Source organism: Mus musculus, chromosome 8 (genome assembly GCF_000001635.26).
Source record: "Mus musculus strain C57BL/6J chromosome 8, GRCm38.p6 C57BL/6J".
NCBI lineage: Eukaryota > Metazoa > Chordata > Mammalia > Rodentia > Muridae > Mus > Mus musculus.
The window spans coordinates 95,332,952-95,351,943 of NC_000074.6; the positions used below are offsets into that span (position 1 = coordinate 95,332,952).

An 18,992-nucleotide genomic window follows, 5' to 3' on the forward strand; every position below is an offset into this window, starting at 1 on the left:
GTGTGTCGGTTCATTGCACAAGAGCTCTAGCAAGTAAAAATATGCTCTACACGTGAGGAAATTAATGTAAGCCAAGATCACAGAGCTACTTGAGTTCAGGCCTGTCCAACTATCTAATAGGGACCTCCAAGCCACACTGCTACCTGCTGAAATGTTTCCATGGGGACCAAGAGCCAGCTGAGGTCTGCCTTCCCAGCTAGGAAACTTAAGCAGTTCTAGAAAGCTATGGTTCTTTAGTAGAAGCTCAACCCCTTCCTGGAAATGAACACTCAGCCATTGTGGCTGAGGGAGGAGGATCAAGTTCGAGGCCAACATGGCAAGACTGGTGTGGGTAAGAATCACTGTGCATAACAGCTTAGAACTACCGTTGTTCAAAGGGGTATCAATGAGGATAAATGTGTGTTCTTCTTTTGCAGTGGCCAGAACCCCGTTCCCAGTGAGAAGCTTCCAGTGCCTGACAGTGTGCTAAGTATGTTCCCCAGCACAGAGGAAGGGCCTGAGGACGACAGTGCAAAGCATGGCGGTCGAATCCGAACCTTTCCCCATGAGCGGGGCAACTGGGCCACCCACATCTACATACCGTGTGAGTCACTGACTAAAGTGCCTCTAGCTCTGGCTAGGAGGAAGACACCAGGGCTGCTGTGTGCTGGACTCAGCTCCCACCGCAGACCTGAGGAGACAATGGACTGCCTAACTGCTGAAGTAGACCTTCCTGCACTGGGTGTTCTGTCAGCTACTGGGTGTCTCATTTCTGCACCTCTAAAGTGGGGGTGATGCTATCTATCTCTTTGGAAGATTAAATCAGATAATCTATGCCAATTAGCACAATACACAAAATGGTGGCTCTGATTTTGTGTAGACTCACCCATTACCAGTATCCACCATCCAGAGTGCTATATTACAACAGATGAACCCACTTTTTTGCTATTGTTGTTTTGTGGGTTTTTTAATTTTGTGGGTTTTTTCATTTTTCATTTCATTTCATTTTTTGTTTGTTTGTTTGTTTGTTTGAGGCAGGGTTTCTCCATGTAGTCCTGTCTGTCTGTCCCAGAACTCAGACATCTGCCTACCTCTGCCTCCCAGATGCTAGACTTAAAAGTGTATGCCACTACCACCTGACCTGAGCCCACATTATAATCACCAAACTTCACAAACATTTAATATTATGGCTAATCTTTTTTTCTTAGGTATTATTTATTTTATGTTCATGAGTGCTCTATCTGCACATATACCTGTGTGCCAGAAGAGGGCATCAGATCCCATTTTAGATGGTTGTGAGCCACCATGTGGTTGCTGGGAACTGAACTAAGGACCTCTAGAAGAGCAGCCAGTGCTCTTAACCCCTAAGCCATCTCTCCAGCCCCCTGGCTAATTTTTGTGGTATATATTCTATGAATTTGGGCAAACTTAAAAAGATGTGCATCTATATTATCATGTAGAGTAATATTACTGCTATAAGAATCCTTCATGCTACCCAGGCAGTGGTGGCGCATGCCTTTAATCTGCACTTGGGAGTTAGAGGCAGGCAGATTTCTGAGTTCGAGGCCAGCCTGGTCTACAGAGTAAGTTCCAGGACAGCCAGGGCTACGCAGAAAAACCCTGTCTCAACCCCCCCCCCCCGCCCCCCGAAAAAAGAATCCTTCATGCTCAACTAGCTACCCCTGCCCTCCACCAGCCATCTATTCCCACAAATTTGCCATCTCGAGAATGTCACAGAATTGGGGTCACTCAATATATCGCCTTTTCACATGGCCTCTTTGGCTTAGTAGTGTGCATTCAAGGCTCCTCTGTGCCTTGTCACGTCTTGATAGCGCATTTCTTATTAGTGCTAACTAATATTCCATTGTCTAGCCAGCTCACCTACTAAAGGAGATTTTGGCTGTTCCTAAATATGAGCAGATATGCATAAAAAGACATTAGGCTGGCCTGGTGTGGTGGTGCATGCCTTTAATCTCAGGCCTTGGGAGGCAGAAGCAAGTGGATCTCTTGAGTTCTAGGCCAGCCAGAGCCACATAGGTAGACCCTGCCTCAAAAAATAAAATAAAATATGTGTGTGCATGTGTGTCCGTGCATGTGTGCACAGGCTTTTGTGTGGACAGGTCTCAGCAGCTCCTTCATGTAAATGATAAGGAATGTGACTGATAGATGGGGTGATTGTATGGTAACAGTGTGTTTAATTAAAACAACAACAACAACAAATTTCTCCACCACGAGTGTCCCGGCCTGCACTTGCTATGCCATTGCTCTGCAGTGCAGAGTAGCACTGGCTCTCTGTAGCCTGATGCAGAACATCTCCCATAGGCTTTTAGGTATCTGTCCATCTTCCTTGGTAAGTTGTATATTAGGATTCGGGGGGGGGGGGGGCTATTACTTTTTGTTTGTTTGTATTGTTGTTTGTTTTGTTTTATTTTTTTCCAGACAGCTGTCCTAGAACCCCCAGTGTGGCTATATTTTAATGAACTTCTGTCTCTCTCCCTCTCCCTCTCCCTCTCCCTCTCCCTCTCCCTCTCCCTCTCCCTGTCCCTCTCCCTCTCCCTCTCCCTCTCCCTCTCCCCCTCCCCCTCCCCCTCCCCCTCCCCCTCCCCCTCTCCCTCTCTCCCTCCCCCTCCCCCTCCCCCTCTCCCTCCCCCTCCTCCTCTCCCTCTCCCTGGAAGGTCTCACTTTGTATCCCTGGCTGGTCTTGAACTCACTATATAGACCAAGCTGCTCTCAAATTCACTGGAATACACCTGCCTGCGCCTCCCAAGTGCTGGGATGGTAAACACATAGCCTTAACCAAGTTTTCTTAATGAGTTCTAACAGTTCTGTATTCTTTCTGTAGTCTTTATCAGTATTTCTCAGTTTGGAGCTTTTTCTTGTATCCTCTTGGCTGTGTCTTTTAAAGGGCAGACATTTTGAATTTAATGAAGTCGATCTTATTCATCTTGATAGCTATTGACCAATAAAATGGTTTGGATGAGGCAGGACACTTCCTGTCAGCAGACCATAGTCACCCACTTCTGCTTTTGTTGACTTTCCCTATTGATTTCCAGTTTCAGTTTCATTTATTTCTCCTCTAATGTTCATTATTTCTTCTGATTACTTTGAATGAATTCACCACCACCTCCCTTTTGTAAATCCCTAAAGTGGAAGCTTAGGTCATGAATTTCACTTATTTATTTTTAAAGATTGACTTTGCAGGGTGTTGTGTTGCATGCCTTTAATCCCAACACCTGAGAGTCTGAGGCAGGCAGATCTCTGTGAGTTCAAGACCAGCCTTGTAGTTCAAGACATCCAGGGCTACATAGAAAAATACCATGTCAAAAAAGAATTATGTGTCTGTGTGCTCACATGTGTGCAGGTGCCTGCAGAGACTAAAAGGCAATCTGGGCCACTTCTCCCAGCCTGGTCATGGGTTTAGATCAAATATATGCCTTTAATGCTGAAAGAATCCTTAGAAGATCTTTTGCTGCAGCCTACAAATATAACTAAAACACAATGTGTGTTTGAGTTTAAAAAAATATTTGCAAATTGCTCCTGAGGAGATGTGAGCTCAAGTGTTTCTGGTCTGATCATGTGAAAGTTACACATGCCTGTGGTTGCACATGCCTGTGGTCTTACTTCTCATAGCTCTGTAAAGAGCTTTTGTTTTTTCAGTTGGCTGAGGATTTTGCTTGTTGTGGGCAACAACTAGGCTTCCTATAGCCTGGACTAGACACCAGAAGTCCCCTGTATTCCTCATTTTGAATATTGTTTCCATTTATTTACTTATTGAATGCATGTATGTATGCAAGCCATGACACACATGTGGAGATCAGAGGACAATTGCAATAGTTGATCAATGAGCAGTGTCTGCCCATTAGACTTGGCAGCAGGAGCCTTTATCTTCTGAGCCAACACAGCATCCCCTTTTTAATATATCTTTATTGATGTTTTTGTGAATTTCATGCACTGATACATTTTTAATCCCTGTTGTGGGAAATATTAAAAAATGAACTGGCATATTCCTGTCTGCCCCGGCAACCTGGCCAGCCATGTACTGGCAGGCAGTGGTCGACCTGTTTGGTTTGGTTTGGTTTGATTTGGTTTGGTTTGGTTTGGTTTTTTGAGACAGGGTTTCTCTGTATAGCCCTGGCTGTCCTGGAACTCACTATGTAGACCAGGCTGGCCTCGAACTCAGAAATCCGCCTGCCTCTGCCTCCTGAGTGCTGGGATTAAAGGTGTGTTCCACCACCGCCCAGCGGTCAACCTGTTTTTCTCTCACAGAGACTCTCTGACTCAGAGCTCCAAAATCTCTCCACCTAGCTTGCTAGGTTTCCTCCTGCGAGTCAATACCATACCAACGCTGTGCTTCAAATCCCCCACGGCCTTTGTGGTGCACCTCAGGCAAACCCAATACTTTGCTGCTGTACCTTTCTCTCTTGAACCTGGACCAGCCGCCACATGAAGGAAAACACAACACAAACTTAGTTCAGAAACGACAGTAATTTAGTTTGGGGACAACAACTAAAATCCTAATCTGCTAAGGCTTATTAAATCTAAATCCTCCAGTGGTGAATCCTGACAGATCCACCATTGAAACCAGGCCACACTCATAGCTACATCTTGTCCTCACACTATCCCGTCCAATAAGACCTAACTCTCTCCTGCTTCCTCTCTTCATCCGTCCAACCCAGAAGTCCCTCCTTACTCGCCCAGTGATTGGCTCCTTTATTCCTCAGGTGATTGGTTCACAGGAACAACACCAGTCCTATCCACAACCTTCACCACCTACCAGATCTGCTCCCTGATCCCTCATACTCCTCACCTGCTGGGTGCTTCTTGTTTACTCGAATTCTTACAATAAATACATGTTAACTACACTCAGAAATTCATATTAAGGGCTGGAGAGATGGCTCAGAGGTTAAGAGCACTTACTGCTCCTGCAAAGGACCTGGGTTCAGTTCCCATCACCCACGTGGTAGTTCATAACCACCCATAACCCCAGTCCCATGGACTCTGACACCATCATCTGAACTCTACAGGCACCAGACACATACATGTTAACATACGTACTTGCAGGTAAAACACTTACATACACATTTTTTTTTAATTTAGTCCACATGAAGGTCCCACCCAGATGGCTCAACAGGTAAAAGTGCTTAGCACACAAGCCTGATGACTTGCAGGGTTTGATCCCGAGAACCCAGGAGGAAGGCAGATGATTGACGTCATCTGTAATCCTAGCACTCCTACCATGTAGATGGAGAGAACCACAGAGACGCTCACAGGCTAGCAATCCTACAGCCCCACAGCAGAAACAAGAGAGACCCTGCCCCTAACAAGGTAGAAAGACCCAGCTCTGGAAAGCAGGATCATGTGTGTGTCCACACATATCATCATGATAAACTCGTTTGAAGAGGCATTAAAATATTGGTAAGCTAAACCAGGCGTGGTAGCACACGCTTTTAATCCCAGTACTCGGGAGGCAGAGGCAAGCAGATTTCTGAGTTCGAGGCCAGCCTGGTCTACAGAGTAAGTTCCAGGACAGCCAGGGCTACACAGAAACCCTGTCTCTAATATATATATATATATATTGGTAAGCTGTACAGACATAGGCTACTCCTGGAAGCAGGCTGTAAGGGCTTCCCTGCTCTCCGGGCTTTTTATTCACCTGTGACAGCTTGGCTCAGCAGGCACTCTAAGCTCCCTATGCTTCTCTAGATGAGGCGAAGGAGGACTTCCGGGATCTGCTTGACGCGTTGCTGCCCCGAGCTCAGATGTTTGTACCGAGACTGGTACTGATGGAGGAGTTCCACGTCAGCCTGTCCCAGAGCGTGGTTCTCCGTCACCACTGGATCCTCCCCTTTGTGCAGGTGCTCAAGGACCGCATGGCCTCTTTCCAAAGGTGAGCACCTCCTCTTTGGTCAGTTCCCCCTCCTTTCCTGGGCTTTAGTGGTCTTGGAGGTGGGCGTGGTGCCCAGCAAGCAGGCCAGACCTAAAGGCCTCCTGAGGCTGCTGTGCTGCCCATCCAGGGTGAGGCAGGCACCTTACATGAGCTCCTCCATAGTCTGTGTTGAGTCTGTCTCTCAGCTCCCACCTAGGTCTTCCAGCACTCCTTTTGCCAGATACGTGAGGGCTTCTCCCATACCTGCACTGTGCACCTCTCCAGATACTAACTGGGTGTCCTACAGGGTAGTGCAGTTCTGACACCAATTCCCAGAGTCGGTGGGACAGGAAAAGGACTTCATCCCGCAAGTTGCTCTCTGCAGTAGATGTTGGCTGCATGGTAGGTCCCTAGGTTAGCCAAGAATTGTGATTTTGGTACAAATCAGAGCTTCCTATGATACCCACCCCCCAAGGGTCATTTGCCAGAAGGACTCACAACATTCAGGAAAGCAGCTCATTTCCTGGATTTCCAGGTTGTTGGGGTTATTTGTTTGTTTGTTTGTTTGTTTGTTTTTCCAATTTATGTACTGAGACAGGCAGGCAGACTGTATAGATCAGACTGGCTCTCTATTTATAGAAATCCTGCCTCAGCTTCCTGAGTCCTAGGCTGGGCATATGCCACCACACTCAGACCTACAAAGGAGATGTGGGGGCTACACAAGTACCGTGTCGCTGCGCTCCATCCCCACCCCTTACAAAGGATATTTAAAATGATGTAAAGAAGAACGATGGAAAAGACACATAGGGCAGGGTTAGAAAGGGTTTCTCTACCCACTTAGGGTGTCTCTGCACTTACCTACTTTATACTGCCGCTGAAACGCCTTGCCCGCTCTTCCCACCAAGTCTTCTCCAGTTGCTCTCAGGATTCCTTAGTGCCCGGAGTCACCTGGTCCTGCTGCTGTTAGGGCCCAAGGGTTCGTCCCACTCACCATCACACACTCTCATGCCCATGCCCCTCCCCCTTCTGGAGCCAGAGCTCCTCCATCCGTCCGGACACTGGCTTCTCTGAATGCTCACAGCCTTCTGCAGGAGTTGTGGTTCTTCACTCCATCAATAGGAGCTTGCTCAAGACTGAGTAAAGGGTTCTTTCCTGGGATTCTCCGGGTCCTCGGAGGGCTAGTTCGATATAGAACTCACAAAACTATCTTGTTAGTGCATTTTTGGATCTACTTTTATCTCAGAGTCTGTCTTAATTGGGGTTTTATTGCTGTGAAGAGACACCATGACCACAGCAACTCTTATAAAGGAAAACATTTCCTTAGGGCTGCCTTACAGTTCCAGTCACGGTGGGAGGCATGGGAGCGTCCAGGCAGATGTGGCGCTAGAGGAGCTGAGAGTTCTACCCTCTTATCCACAGGCCCCAGAAGGAGACTGTCACCCTGGGTGTAGCTTAAGCATAGCAGACTTCAAAGCCTTCCCCCACAGTGACACCCTTCCTCCAACAAAGCCATACCTCCTAGTAGTGCCACTCCCTATGAGCCAAGCAATTACACACCTGAGTCTATGGGAACCAAACCTGTTCAAACCACCATGGAATCTTTTTTAAAATATTGTTTTAATTTTATGTTATGAGTGTTTTGCCTGCATATATGAATGTGCCTGTACTGGTGGAGGTCACAAGAGAACATCAGAGGTCTGGAAGGTTGTGGGCCACTGTGTAGATGCTGAGAACTGAACCCCCGTCCTCTGCCAAAGCCGCCAGTGCTCTTTCCCACTGAGCCGTCTCTTTACTCATGTGCGCGGAGTCTTTCTTCATAGACACCCCTGTGAAGGCCTGAGACGGGTGGAAGCAGAAGCTTCTAGTGAAGCCCTAACCCCGCTGCTTAGGGGCCCGAGGCTCAGATTCCTGAGTGTGGCTTTTCCAAACGGAAAAACTCCTCATTTGGTTGAGGAGGAAAGAGTTTGCTCCAGGGCAGTCAGTTGGTGAGAAAGCGAGGACTAACGCTCACCTCAGTGTCGCCCGCTGTGACTGCCACTGTCCCGTTTACTGAGCCAGCTGCATAGCATCAGGACTGTCACAGGTGCTGGAACCCGGCCTAGATTGGTCCAGAGATAGCCCTAGCTTCATGCATGAGTCGATGGGAGTAACCAGGAGATGTCACTGAGTCATGCTGTCTCGTCCCCAAGGTTGGCTTCCTTCTCTCAGTGACAAGGGGGCCATCAGTATGTGTGTATATGCATTGTCCTATATGTGAATACAGGTACATACGTACCACAGCATGCATGTAGAAGTCAGGTGTTGGTCCTCACCGTCCACATTGCTTGACATAGAATCCCTTCCTGTTTCTCTGCTGTGTGTCTCGGATTACCTAGTCCGAGGAGTCCATGTCTGATCCGTCTCCAGATGGAGGCACTGGAATTACAGCTGCTTCTGTTACTGTGTCCGGCTTTTTTACATGGCTTCCGGAGTTTTGATGACACTTGTCCAGCACTACTTTTCCTCACTGACCATCTCCCCCACCCTCCAGGCTCTTTTAAAAAATGTTTATTGGACTTGAGAGGGATGCCTCAGCAGTTAAGAGCACTGGCTATTCTTACAGAAGACCCGGGTTCAGTTCCCAACTCAAACTGTAACTCATAGGCCCTGAGGCTTCTTCTGGCCTCCACATGCACTCTATACCTATAGCCCACAGTCATGCATGCAGGCAAAACACTCACACAAAAAATTTTTAAACACATTTTAAAGTGTGCGTATGGGGGGAGGGTAGCACATGTCCATACATGTGTGTGAGGGTCTGCGCCTTTGTGTACTTCTGGAGGCCAGAAGAAGGCATCAGCTGTCTTGTATCAATCAATCTTTGCCTGTTCCTCCGAGGCAGGGCCTTTTCCACATCAGGAGCTTGTGTTTTCTTGGCTAGGCTTGGAAGCCTGCAAGCCTCAGCAATCCTGTCTCTGACCCACCTATAGCTGAGGTGACAGGTGTACACAGGATGCCCAACTTGTTAGATGGGTCCTGGTATCAGAATGCCAGTCCGCGTGGTTACACAAGTGCTCTAATCACTAATCACTGGGCCAGTGCCCAGGCGCTGGTGGTGGTGGTTGTCCTTGTTGTTTAATAGTTTCAGCAGCTGCCACGGGAATGACCTTGGGTAGCCTGGCTCTGTTCATCCTCTCCCCTTGTAAGTAAAGAATAGAAAAGCCCTTTCCCTTGGTTCTAGAGAATGCTGCCCTGATCTTATTAGCCCTCTGTTTCCTGGTCAAACTAGCATTCAAGTTGGGTGATTAGAGCATTGTCATGGTAACAAGACCGGCAGGTGCACTGCAGGCATGCTGCATGAAGGTGAGAAGCCAGTGAGTGAGAATTCACAAAGGGACTCCTAAGGAGAAGCCACTCCTGGGCCTCCTTGTGGGTACTAACTAGTTCTTTAACAGGGCAGGCACCTTGCTATGTGCTGGAAACAAGCAGTATCAGTCTCCGTGGTCTAAGTTGTAGCGTTGCCCTGCTCACCTGAGGATCACCTGGGTTGGTGTCTTTGCTCCATTTTCTGCCAAGTGTCCCCATGAAGCTGGGCCAGCCTCACACTCTGCGTCTGTTGAGTTGAGATGACCAAGAACAGGCAGCTGCCTCTGGTCCCTGAGTGATGAGGCTTCTGCCTAGTTTCTACAAACAGGCCCATTTCACCAAGGGTAGACTGAGAGCCAGGGCTTTGCAATCAAATGGAGCCTCAACTTCAGCCTCACCAGGCTTCTATTTTCTTGTCTATAACTGTTGGGCCTGCTTCACAGGGTCATAACAACTTCCGTTACCACCCACACAATGAATGTCTTTCTCAGATGCACAGCAGAGCATTCTACGGCACATAGGTGAAGTTAGCAGCCAGTAAACTTGGTGACTTCAAGTTGTTTTTTGGCCTAAACTGCTGTCAACAAAGCAAACTTTTTGCTGGCACCTGGACACAGCCACATGCTGTAAGGGTGACTTAGGGTCTTGATTAGTTAATTAGTTAGGATATTTTAGTACAATTTTCCACTCAAGTCATAGGGTAACAATATTGATTGTAAAATGAGTTAATTATATTTTTAAAAGCTATTTGGGGGAGAGATTTAGAGGACTGCTTGCTTTGTTTGTTTGCTTGTTTGCTTGCTTGTTCTTGACAAACTTTTACTATAATTGAGATCTTCTGTCTTGGCCTCCTGAGGACAAGACTGCAGACATCCATCACTATCCCCAGCGGAAGTTCTGGGTTTTAAAATATGAACTGTTGTTTTATTTCTTTTCTTTTCTTTTTTTCTTTGAAATATCTTTCTTCCTTTAAATTTCAGGTTCTTCTTTACTGCCAACAGGGTAAAGATTTACACCAATCAAGAGAAAACCAGGTGGGTCCCTGACCTAAGTCGGCAGAAGAAGATTATCTGTTACCGAGAGAGAGGGGCTGCTCTGTTCTCATCTGTATCTGTCGGGCATCGCTTCCCAGACCCAGACCTACCTAGGAGAAGAACTTGAGGGGTTTCAGGGGCAATACAGATGTAGGAACTATCTTAGTACAGAGTGGGCTGTGAAGGCGGAGATCTGTCCTTGTCTAGCTCCCCGACATAGAGATGAGGTCCTGTTACCTTCCTTCCTGTACCGTCTCCCGCTTCCTCATGGCAAATGAGCCAATGAAGTTTGAGGAGTTACAAGTCTTAAAGCATTAAGTGAGGTAAGGTGGCATTTTTATCCCCAGGGCCTCCCTGTCCAGTTTACTCAGCAAGCCCTGCCTCTCGGCTGCTCTGAAATGGCCCGCTCTTCCTTCATTGTAGGCTCTCTGACTTTATAAGCTGAAGGGTGTCCAGGTGTGGGGAACCAACCGTGCCTGATATTGCTAAGCCAGAGAGGGGAGGGGGCAGAGGGTGGTGTATGCAGTGGTAGATGAAGGCCACCCTGCAAGGTTTCCTAGACATGAGAAGAGACCCCTAGTAAAAGGGATATTTTAAGTCAAGAAGGAAAGTGGGTTGAAAGAGCTGGTTCATGGAGCAGCAAAGACATGCACAGGAAGGTGAGATGAGCCACAACCTAAATCTTAGGCTTCCTGTTGGATACTTCCTGCACCAACCTGTATAGTTTGTGCTCTCATGCGCTGCATTTTGTGCCCCTGTTGTCTCTACTGCCTCTTCCCAGGACCTTCATCGGGCTGGAGGTCAGTTCAGGGCATGCCCAGTTCCTGGACCTGGTTTCAGAGGTGGACAGAGCCATGAAGGAATTTGACCTTACTACTTTCTACCAGGTAATGCACAGGGCTGAGGTAAGGGAACAAAGATGGTTACGGTTTCTGCCACAGGGCTGCTGCTCTGCTAGCCCTGGAACAGAGCATCCTCAAAGAAGCCCCATCAGAGACAACTGAAGAGACCTCCAGAACTTCCCTGTGTGGAGGGAGCACTGAGTGCCAGAGCACAGGATTGGAGTTTGAGGTGTCTACCCAAAGTCCACCATTTCAAAAAGCTCCCATCCATCTTGTGATTTGTGCTTCTTCTCTGTAGAGTATCTGTTTAGCCTGTCTTTCCTAAGTAGTTGTTGCCAACACATAGAAATGACTCTACAGCTGTAGCTTTTCAGTCTCACTGTACCTTCCCTATGCCCTCCTGGGACTCAAAGTCCAGGCTGAGTGTCACAGCTGTAAAAGAACATTGATTCTATTCGATGTGTTTTTCAAAACCATGCCCAGGTATACAGTTAGTCTTAAATAGAGATAATTATTGTTTCTTCAACATTGTTGACATTTTGGGGTTTTGTTCATTTAATCTGAAAAGTATGGCCTCTGCTGGAATGTTCTAGATCAGAAAATAGAGTTATAGCCGGACATGGTAGCACATGCCTTTAAACCTGAAAGCTGGAAATCCAAGATTCAGGTGACTACATAGTTGGTTTCTGAGGAAGGCTTTGGCTGTCACTCGCTGTCCTTCCCTCGAGGATGGAAAAGAGTACACAGCTCTCTATACCCCCCATTTAATTTTTAATTAATTTTGTACTTATGGATGTTTTGTCGGCCTCTGTCTGTATACCATGTGCATGCAGTGCCCTTGGAGGCCATTAGAGGGTGTGAGACCCCCCTGGGACCAGTGGTACTTACATTCTTTAAGGAGATTTGTTAACCATCAGGTGGGTGCTGGGGATCAAACCTCTGTGCCCTAGGAAAGCCGCCATTGTTCTTAACCTCTGAGTCATTGCCCCCCACATCTTTTTTCTAAGGGCGCCACCCAGTGCCCTCATGAACCGTCAAATACCATTACATTGTTCTTAGGCTGTCACTGTTGTATTTGGGGGACAGGTACACCCCTGTACTGAGGAGAGGCACCAGCTATTATGTCTGTGTGGGCAGGGGACTTGGCTTCAGCACTGGGGCATCCAGGGATCCTACTGGTAGACCCAACAGGACTGTCATAGACCCGCTGTGGGGGGATGGGCCTGCCATGCCGTCCAGTGGTGGCCTAACTCCCAGCTTTTCTTCCCCAGGACCCCTCATTTCATGTCAGCCTGGCCTGGTGTGTAGGTGATGCTAGTCTCCAGCTGGAGGGACAGTGCCTGCAGGAACTACAGGTGAATTTCCAGAGCAGGGACACAGAGCACTGAGCTCCAAAAATGATGGGGAGGACAAATGACAAAGGGAAGGATTGGTACTTAAACCTAAACCTGTAGGAAACAGAATGGCAAGGCAGGAGACCCTCATCCCCCTCCCTTTGACCCAGCAGCAGCAGCTAGGAGCTGAGTAGTGAAATAGGTGCCCTGACCCCACCCTAGACTTAAGGCAGTAGAAGTGCATTTTAGCAAAATCTCTATGGCTCCGTGTGCCCTGCCTTACAACCCTGTCCTGTGAGGAGACTGGAAACCCACCCCTCAGCCTCAGCCATTTATCTGAGGTCAGAGGTTTGGGTGTGGCAGTTGGAAATGGAAGAAGAATGTCAGGTGCACAGAACCTCCAGCCCTCAGAACCTGTTGCACTGTGGGTCTGTTTTTGAGACAGGGTCTCACAGTGCCTCCTAGCTTGGCCTAGAACTCACTGTAGAGCAGGCAAGCCTCAAACTTGCAGTGTTCCTACTATCTCTGAGTTCTGGGATTTCAGGCCACCTGGTAGCCACCATTGTGCCACCATGCCAAGCCAGGCCACATTTTGACAGCGTGTGGAACAGGTGACCTTACTATCAGGGCCCTGGAAGGAGAATTTGCATGCAGTGTGTGGCAGCTGACGCCCTCCCCTGGCAGTGCATGAAGGCAGTCAGTAGTATGGCCCATTGTTGACAGCATTTCTGTTTTTCTCAAGAGAAGCCAGAAATCCAGATTTTTATGTACAGTCTTCTGATGTTCTGTGTTAGCAACTGATTAGGATTTTTGAAAAATATTTTACAAGTCAAAGTCCATGGGCCATCAGTCTCTGGGTACCTTCCCCTCAGCTTGATCATACTGAAGACAGCAAAGAGCTCTGATGTCCAGCTCCAGGAGCCTCGGCCCAGACCGAACCAAGCTTCACAGTAGTCACTGTCCCCAGGGCACTGTCCTCATCTGCAAGCTGAGGCAATAGGCCCCACCTCATACAATTGTAAGATGATTAGACAAGATGATGGTTGCCAAGCCCGGAGTTCTGCATGACCAGGGACCCTCTCAGAATTGCCCAGTGTACTGGACTGCTTTTGTTTGTGGTGCTCTGGGTCTGACTCCCCTTAACATAGCTGTCATCTCCCTGTTGCTGGCTGAAGGAAATCGTGGATGAGTTTGAAGACTCTGAGATGCTGTTACGTGTGCTGGCCAACCAGGTCCGCTGCAAGTCCGGGAACAAATTCTTCTCCATGCCTTTGAAGTGAGCCTTGTCCCGTGCCTCTCCACAAGCCGACTGAGATGGAGGAACTTGCTGCCATCTGTGGGATGCCCCAGCCAGGAGTCCTAATCCCACACTTAGTACTGATCTAGTGGGCTGCTCACTCTCTCCTGGTCCTTAGGTTGGTAGGCTGCTACTGTAATGTGCTCATTTCCAGAAATCACCAGTAGAGGGCAGCCCGGACCTCTAATTCTTCCTCCACTTTCTTAGGAAAGTCAAATGAGCCTGGCTGGGGAGCCCACCCACGCTCAGTCCCCACCGAGGTCTCTCCACTGCAGTAATCTATATTGATGCCCTTGGCCGTCAACCACTTTTTTAGATCCCTGTGTTCTGACCCACCTGTGTCAGACTGGGGCTTCCGTTGTCTGTCAGCCTCTCTTTAATCTCCTTTATTTATCACCTCGTCCCTTCATCCCGTCCTGTGCCAGGAGAGGTCATTTCAGGGCCAGGGCACAGGGTGCTAATTTGTGGTCAGCAGCAGTTTTCTTCATTCCTTCCTCCCACTTACCCAGCCAGGTGCCTGGGGAGAGCCCAGCAGATGCTTCATTTTGGCTTGGCTATGGCTGCTGGCCAGGCCTCCAACACCCATGACCCCTACTTTCCCCATCAGCTTTCCCAGAGATGCAAAGAGGCATCTTCCCTCCAGCCAGAGCACCCCTGCCCCTGTTGCTGAGCATTTTTCAAAGTGGGGGTGGGAAGTGGGGAGAGGGCCAGGGAGGCATTGGAGAATTTATTTTCCATCAAGCTCCTACCAGGGCAAAGAGCCAAACCTTTCTAGTTGTCATGGGGATTTCTAGTGATGGATGAAGAAATATTTTTTTACAGTTTTAAATTATGTTCAACAAATAAAATCTGCCTTTTTAATGTGGTGTCTTATTTTAAACTACTTCTACTTTAAAAGGTGAGTGGTGCCTCTGATCTCCCCTCCAGCTGTGTTTCACAGTCCAGGGGCTCTTGGGAGGCTCTTACGACTTCAAAGATTTTTAGGTATTTGTTTATTTTAGCATATGTATGTGTGTGTGCAGGCACACGAGTTCCGAGAACAGCCCTCGGGAGACAGTTCTCTCCAGCCTCTTCATGGCGGCAGAGCCCACGTGGCAGCCATTCTGACTCCAGCCCCTCTCAGGCCTTCTCCAGTGCCAGGCATGTATGTGGTACTTACTTATACTTCTCCAGTGCCAGGCATGTATGTGGTACTTATACTTGCAGGCAAAACACCCAGACCCATAAAGTTTTTAAAAAGTGGGAGCTGGAGAGCTAGTTCAGGTAGTGATGTTCTTGCTTTGTAAGTGTCAGGCCCTGAGTTCAGTCCTTAGAGCCCATCCTTTAGAAGCTGCCGTGGTACCAAACACTTGTAATCTCTGCATTGGGGAGGCAGAAAGACAGAAGGAACCCTGGGCTTACTTGACAGCCAGCCCCATCTATTTCTCAAGCTCTAACCAATGAGAGACCCTGTCTCAAATAACAGCATGGATGGCCCCAAGGAACAACAAACGCCTAGGCTTGCCCTCTGGCTTGCACATGTGCACAGCCGTGTGCACATGCATGTCTACCTCTGCACACACATATACAGACATCCCCCTACGCAAGAAAATAGGAAGATAGGGTTGCCATGTCTTGTAGGACTTCACCAGTGGCACTGGGTTTCAGCATGTCCCAGGGAGATGCTATCCTCACTCCTCCGACACAACACTTAGACTTTATACCAGATGACCTGTACTAAGCCCTTCCTAGGGCCTTCACAGCTGAGCCCGGGGAAAGCAACCTGGGTTGAGGTAATTACTATGGAAGAACAGTTACGTGGCTTGCTTGGGGACATGAGAACATCAGGACCTGACTCAACCCTAGCCTCAGCTTCCACCATGATACAGCCCAGCCCAGCCCCTCCCTTACCTTCTGCTCAGGCCTGTGCTCTGGCTCCCACTTTGTGACTCATGTCCTCACAACCCTGCCTTTTCCCTAGCCTTACAGAACACATTCATGCCTTGTTCCCTGAATGCCACCACACCTGAATCTACTGGCTTCAGCTGACCTGCTGTTTGGTGCCAGTGGCATCAGAAATCACACTGGAGAAGAAGCTAGGCATGTTCTCTAGCCTACAGGCACCATGGCAACCCTAGCTTCCCAAGTCACATTACTGACACCTGCTCTGTGCCAGGCCCTGAACTGGGCCATAGAACAGCCCAGGTCTGGCCCTCTGGGTGATCAGAGGGGAAACGGGAGGTGTGCGGAGTAGAATCCCCGGCCCTTGTACTTGTCCAAACCGCTGAGGACTGCTCCCCTGGGGGAGGATGTGGCTCTGCAGGTCGTCTGTGTCTGTGCCGAGTGGAGTTAAAGTGCAGCCACTTTGAGAAATGGGCCAAGATCAATAAGCAGCTCTTCAATAGAGAGTGGAGGTGGTAATGGAGGAAGGAAGTCTGAGCTGTGCTGGGGGGGGGGGGGGGGGGATGGGCATGTAAGCCGTGCCTAAGGAGGCTGGCAGCCTTTGCTTGGCAGGCACCCAGACATGCAGTGTGCCTCCAGAGTGGAGCGCTGACAAGGCAGAAGCAGCCGGGGCGCTTCCTTCCAAAAGAGGAGAAGTGTTCCAGAAACCCAAGAGACAACTGGAGAGGGAAGGCCAGAGCAGGCTTGTCCACCGCTAGGTGGGTGGTGTTCGGGGAAGAACTGTTCTTGATGAGGATTTGATCGCGCTTGGGAGAGTACAGAATCAACACATCTGGCTCTGGCAACCTCAGCTGCTCCCTGCAGGGCAGGGAGGTGAGATGCTCATCTCCAGGCCTGGCTGGCTGATTTCCATCTGGCACCGAAGCCTTCTCCTCTGCCTCTTTAGACCACCCCAGCTCTGTTTCCAAGAGAGAGGGAAAGTACGTGGTTTGTTTATTTCTTCCTTCTCCTGGCACCCACAGTCCGAAAGACTGTCCTGTTGACCGAAAGGGTCCCGTTTTGCCAGCCTGGCACAGTACCAGTCACTGAAGTGATAAGTGCTCAAATACGAAGAGGCAAGAGTGTCAAACCAACCTTCCCCACCATAGAGGTTTTTGTGGATTAAAGAAATGGGGTGGTCTGAGGCATGGGAGGGTGGCTGGAGGTAGGGAAATGAGGCATAATGTGTTCTGCACTTTCAAGCCCCATCAGGGATGGGTTTGGGGTGTGCATATCTACACAGGTATGTGTGGAGGCTAGAAGAGGGGGTCATGTTCTTCCAGAGCCAGAGTCATGGGTAATTCTGACCTACCTGATGTGGGTGCTTGGAACCAAACTTGCATCCTCTGAAGAATAGGTAAATGCTCTTAACCACTGAGCCATCTCTCCAACCCATTCCCGTCCCTTTGAGCTGCCTCCAAGTCTGAAAAACAGGCCACCTATTCTCCCATGACCCTTTCATCCTAGGGGCTACTGACAGCAAAGCTAATGGGAGTGTACCACATAGCTACATACTTCTAAAACTGATAGGGGAAAAAAAATCAGGTAATGGGGGCTAGAGAGATGGCTCAAAGGTTAAGAGCGCTGAATCTGGGTCCTCCTCTTACAAATAAGAAAGCAAACCTAGATGGGAAACAAAATGCTCCAGATTCCAGTGAAGTCGACCTGGGCCGGGAACCCAGAGACCTGGTTTGAAATCCAGAGTTTTCTGAAGAATCTCTCACATAAAGATCCATTTCCACTGCTGCTGGGTGTGGTATTCGGCTTTAATCCTGGGAGGCGAAGCAGGTGGATCTCTGTGAATCAGAGAGCAGCCTGGTCTATAGAGTGAAGTCCAAGACAGCAAGGCTACACAATGAAATACTGTCTGGGAAAAACTTTTTTGAGGTGGGGAGGGGAAAGGGACGGGGGGGTGGGATCCATTTCCTACAGCTAGAACAACCGGCAATGGGGGGGGGGCATCAGATTTGACTTATCATAGTCTCTCAAATCTTGCCGACTCGAGTGAGATTGGTTTTCTTTTTTCTTATTCCGAGTTAGCCCCATAAACTCAGTTTAAAAAAAAAAAAAAGTTGGGAATAAATTTGGCAAACAGATGCAGTACACCTGAACAGAAAAGGGGCTGTTTTTCACCAGACACTAGACATTTGTCAAAATCAAATTTCTTTTTTTTTCTTTTTTTTTAAAGATTTATTTATTATATGTAAGTACACTGTAGCTGTCAGACACTCCAGAAGAGGGAGTCAGATCTTGTTACAGATGGTTGTGAGCCACCATGTGGTTGCTGGGATTTGAACTCTGGACCTTCGGAAGAGCAGTCGGGTGCTCTTACCCACTGAGCCATCTCACCAGCCCCAAAATCAAATTTCTAATTAGAAAATTCAGCAGCTGGTTTTCCCGGCGAGGGACCCCCAACAGAGAGGTCCACCAGTGGGAAGGGGAGAGACTGCCTCTACCTCTTCTCTAAATCCCCATCTCCTTTCCTCGAGCTGTTAGTAGGCCAGGCAATGGGTATGCTTTATTTTCCTTCAGCCGGTGAGTGGGTTCAAACCAGCCATAAGGTCCTTTGCCAGGTCTCCTGATTCTGAGAGGTGAGAGGGGTCGGAGGCATCCAGAGAGTCAACTCTAGGAAAGACCACCCTCAGGGAAGGTAAACACCATTTCTCTAGTCTGTGGGGAGGTGATAAAGTGTGCTGCCTTCTGCCCTGGTTCTCAAGTGGCATACCAATTCCCCCAGTTAAGGACACTAGGGCTGACCTGGGGTTGGACGAAGTTGCCGTGGCCCTTCGATCACCTTAGCGTCCACGCCGGAGTAAAAATTAAAATCCAGCCCCAGCTTCCCCAGAAGGTTTGCCCTTCCACCCGGAGTTCCGATGGGCCTCGCGGGCACAGAGACCAAATATAGTGGAATGGACTTTTCTTGGAAACGAAATGTGTGCACACTAGGAACCGGAACCCTCAGCCCAACACTGAAACTCAGAAAAAAATCTAGTCAGTTGCTCTTATCCACTGGGCAGGGAGTAAGGATGCAGACTCACACGCCTTGTAAGCGTGCGCTCTAGGTTGCATTCAGCACTAGAGGCGCCCCAGAGGCGCCCTAATCCCAGACTTCTCCACTGGGGAAATTTACTAAAGAGACTAAGACACTCTGCTCTGGGACTTGCGTGGGTGTGTAGGGTCTAACGAGCGCTACGGTGGCACAGGTTCTATCGGTTCACCAAGTAGGTCCTGGAGATCGAAGTTTTTCGCCGTACTTGACAAATTTGATAGTGGCCAGGGCCTTTACCTGCTGAGCCATCTTACTTGCTCCTCCAACTTCCCCCCACCCCCAGAGTTTTATTGCCATGTTTAAAAGCTTAAAGCAGTACTTCAGGT

General features: G+C 48.7%; 1 protein-coding gene across 3 annotated transcripts in view; it reads left to right on the forward strand.

Moving 5' to 3' along the window:
- Positions 1-14,562, forward strand: part of Usb1 (U6 snRNA biogenesis 1) — a 16,101-nt gene extending 1,539 nt beyond the window's left edge. The window contains exons 3-8 of one of the 3 annotated variants that reach the window (XM_017312496.2): positions 417-583; positions 5,683-5,866; positions 10,171-10,224; positions 11,006-11,111; positions 12,338-12,421; positions 13,576-14,558. In XM_017312496.2, coding sequence (XP_017167985.1) covers positions 417-583; positions 5,683-5,866; positions 10,171-10,224; positions 11,006-11,111; positions 12,338-12,421; positions 13,576-13,680 — 700 coding nt within the window. In that variant the 3' untranslated portion in view covers positions 13,681-14,558. Of the gene's footprint in view, positions 1-416; positions 584-5,682; positions 5,867-10,170; positions 10,225-11,005; positions 11,112-12,337; positions 12,422-13,575 lie in introns of all 3 variants that reach the window. The other 2 variants (NM_133954.2, XM_006530521.3) reach the window with 2 other exon arrangements.
- The last annotated feature ends 4,430 nt before the right edge of the window (positions 14,563-18,992 follow it).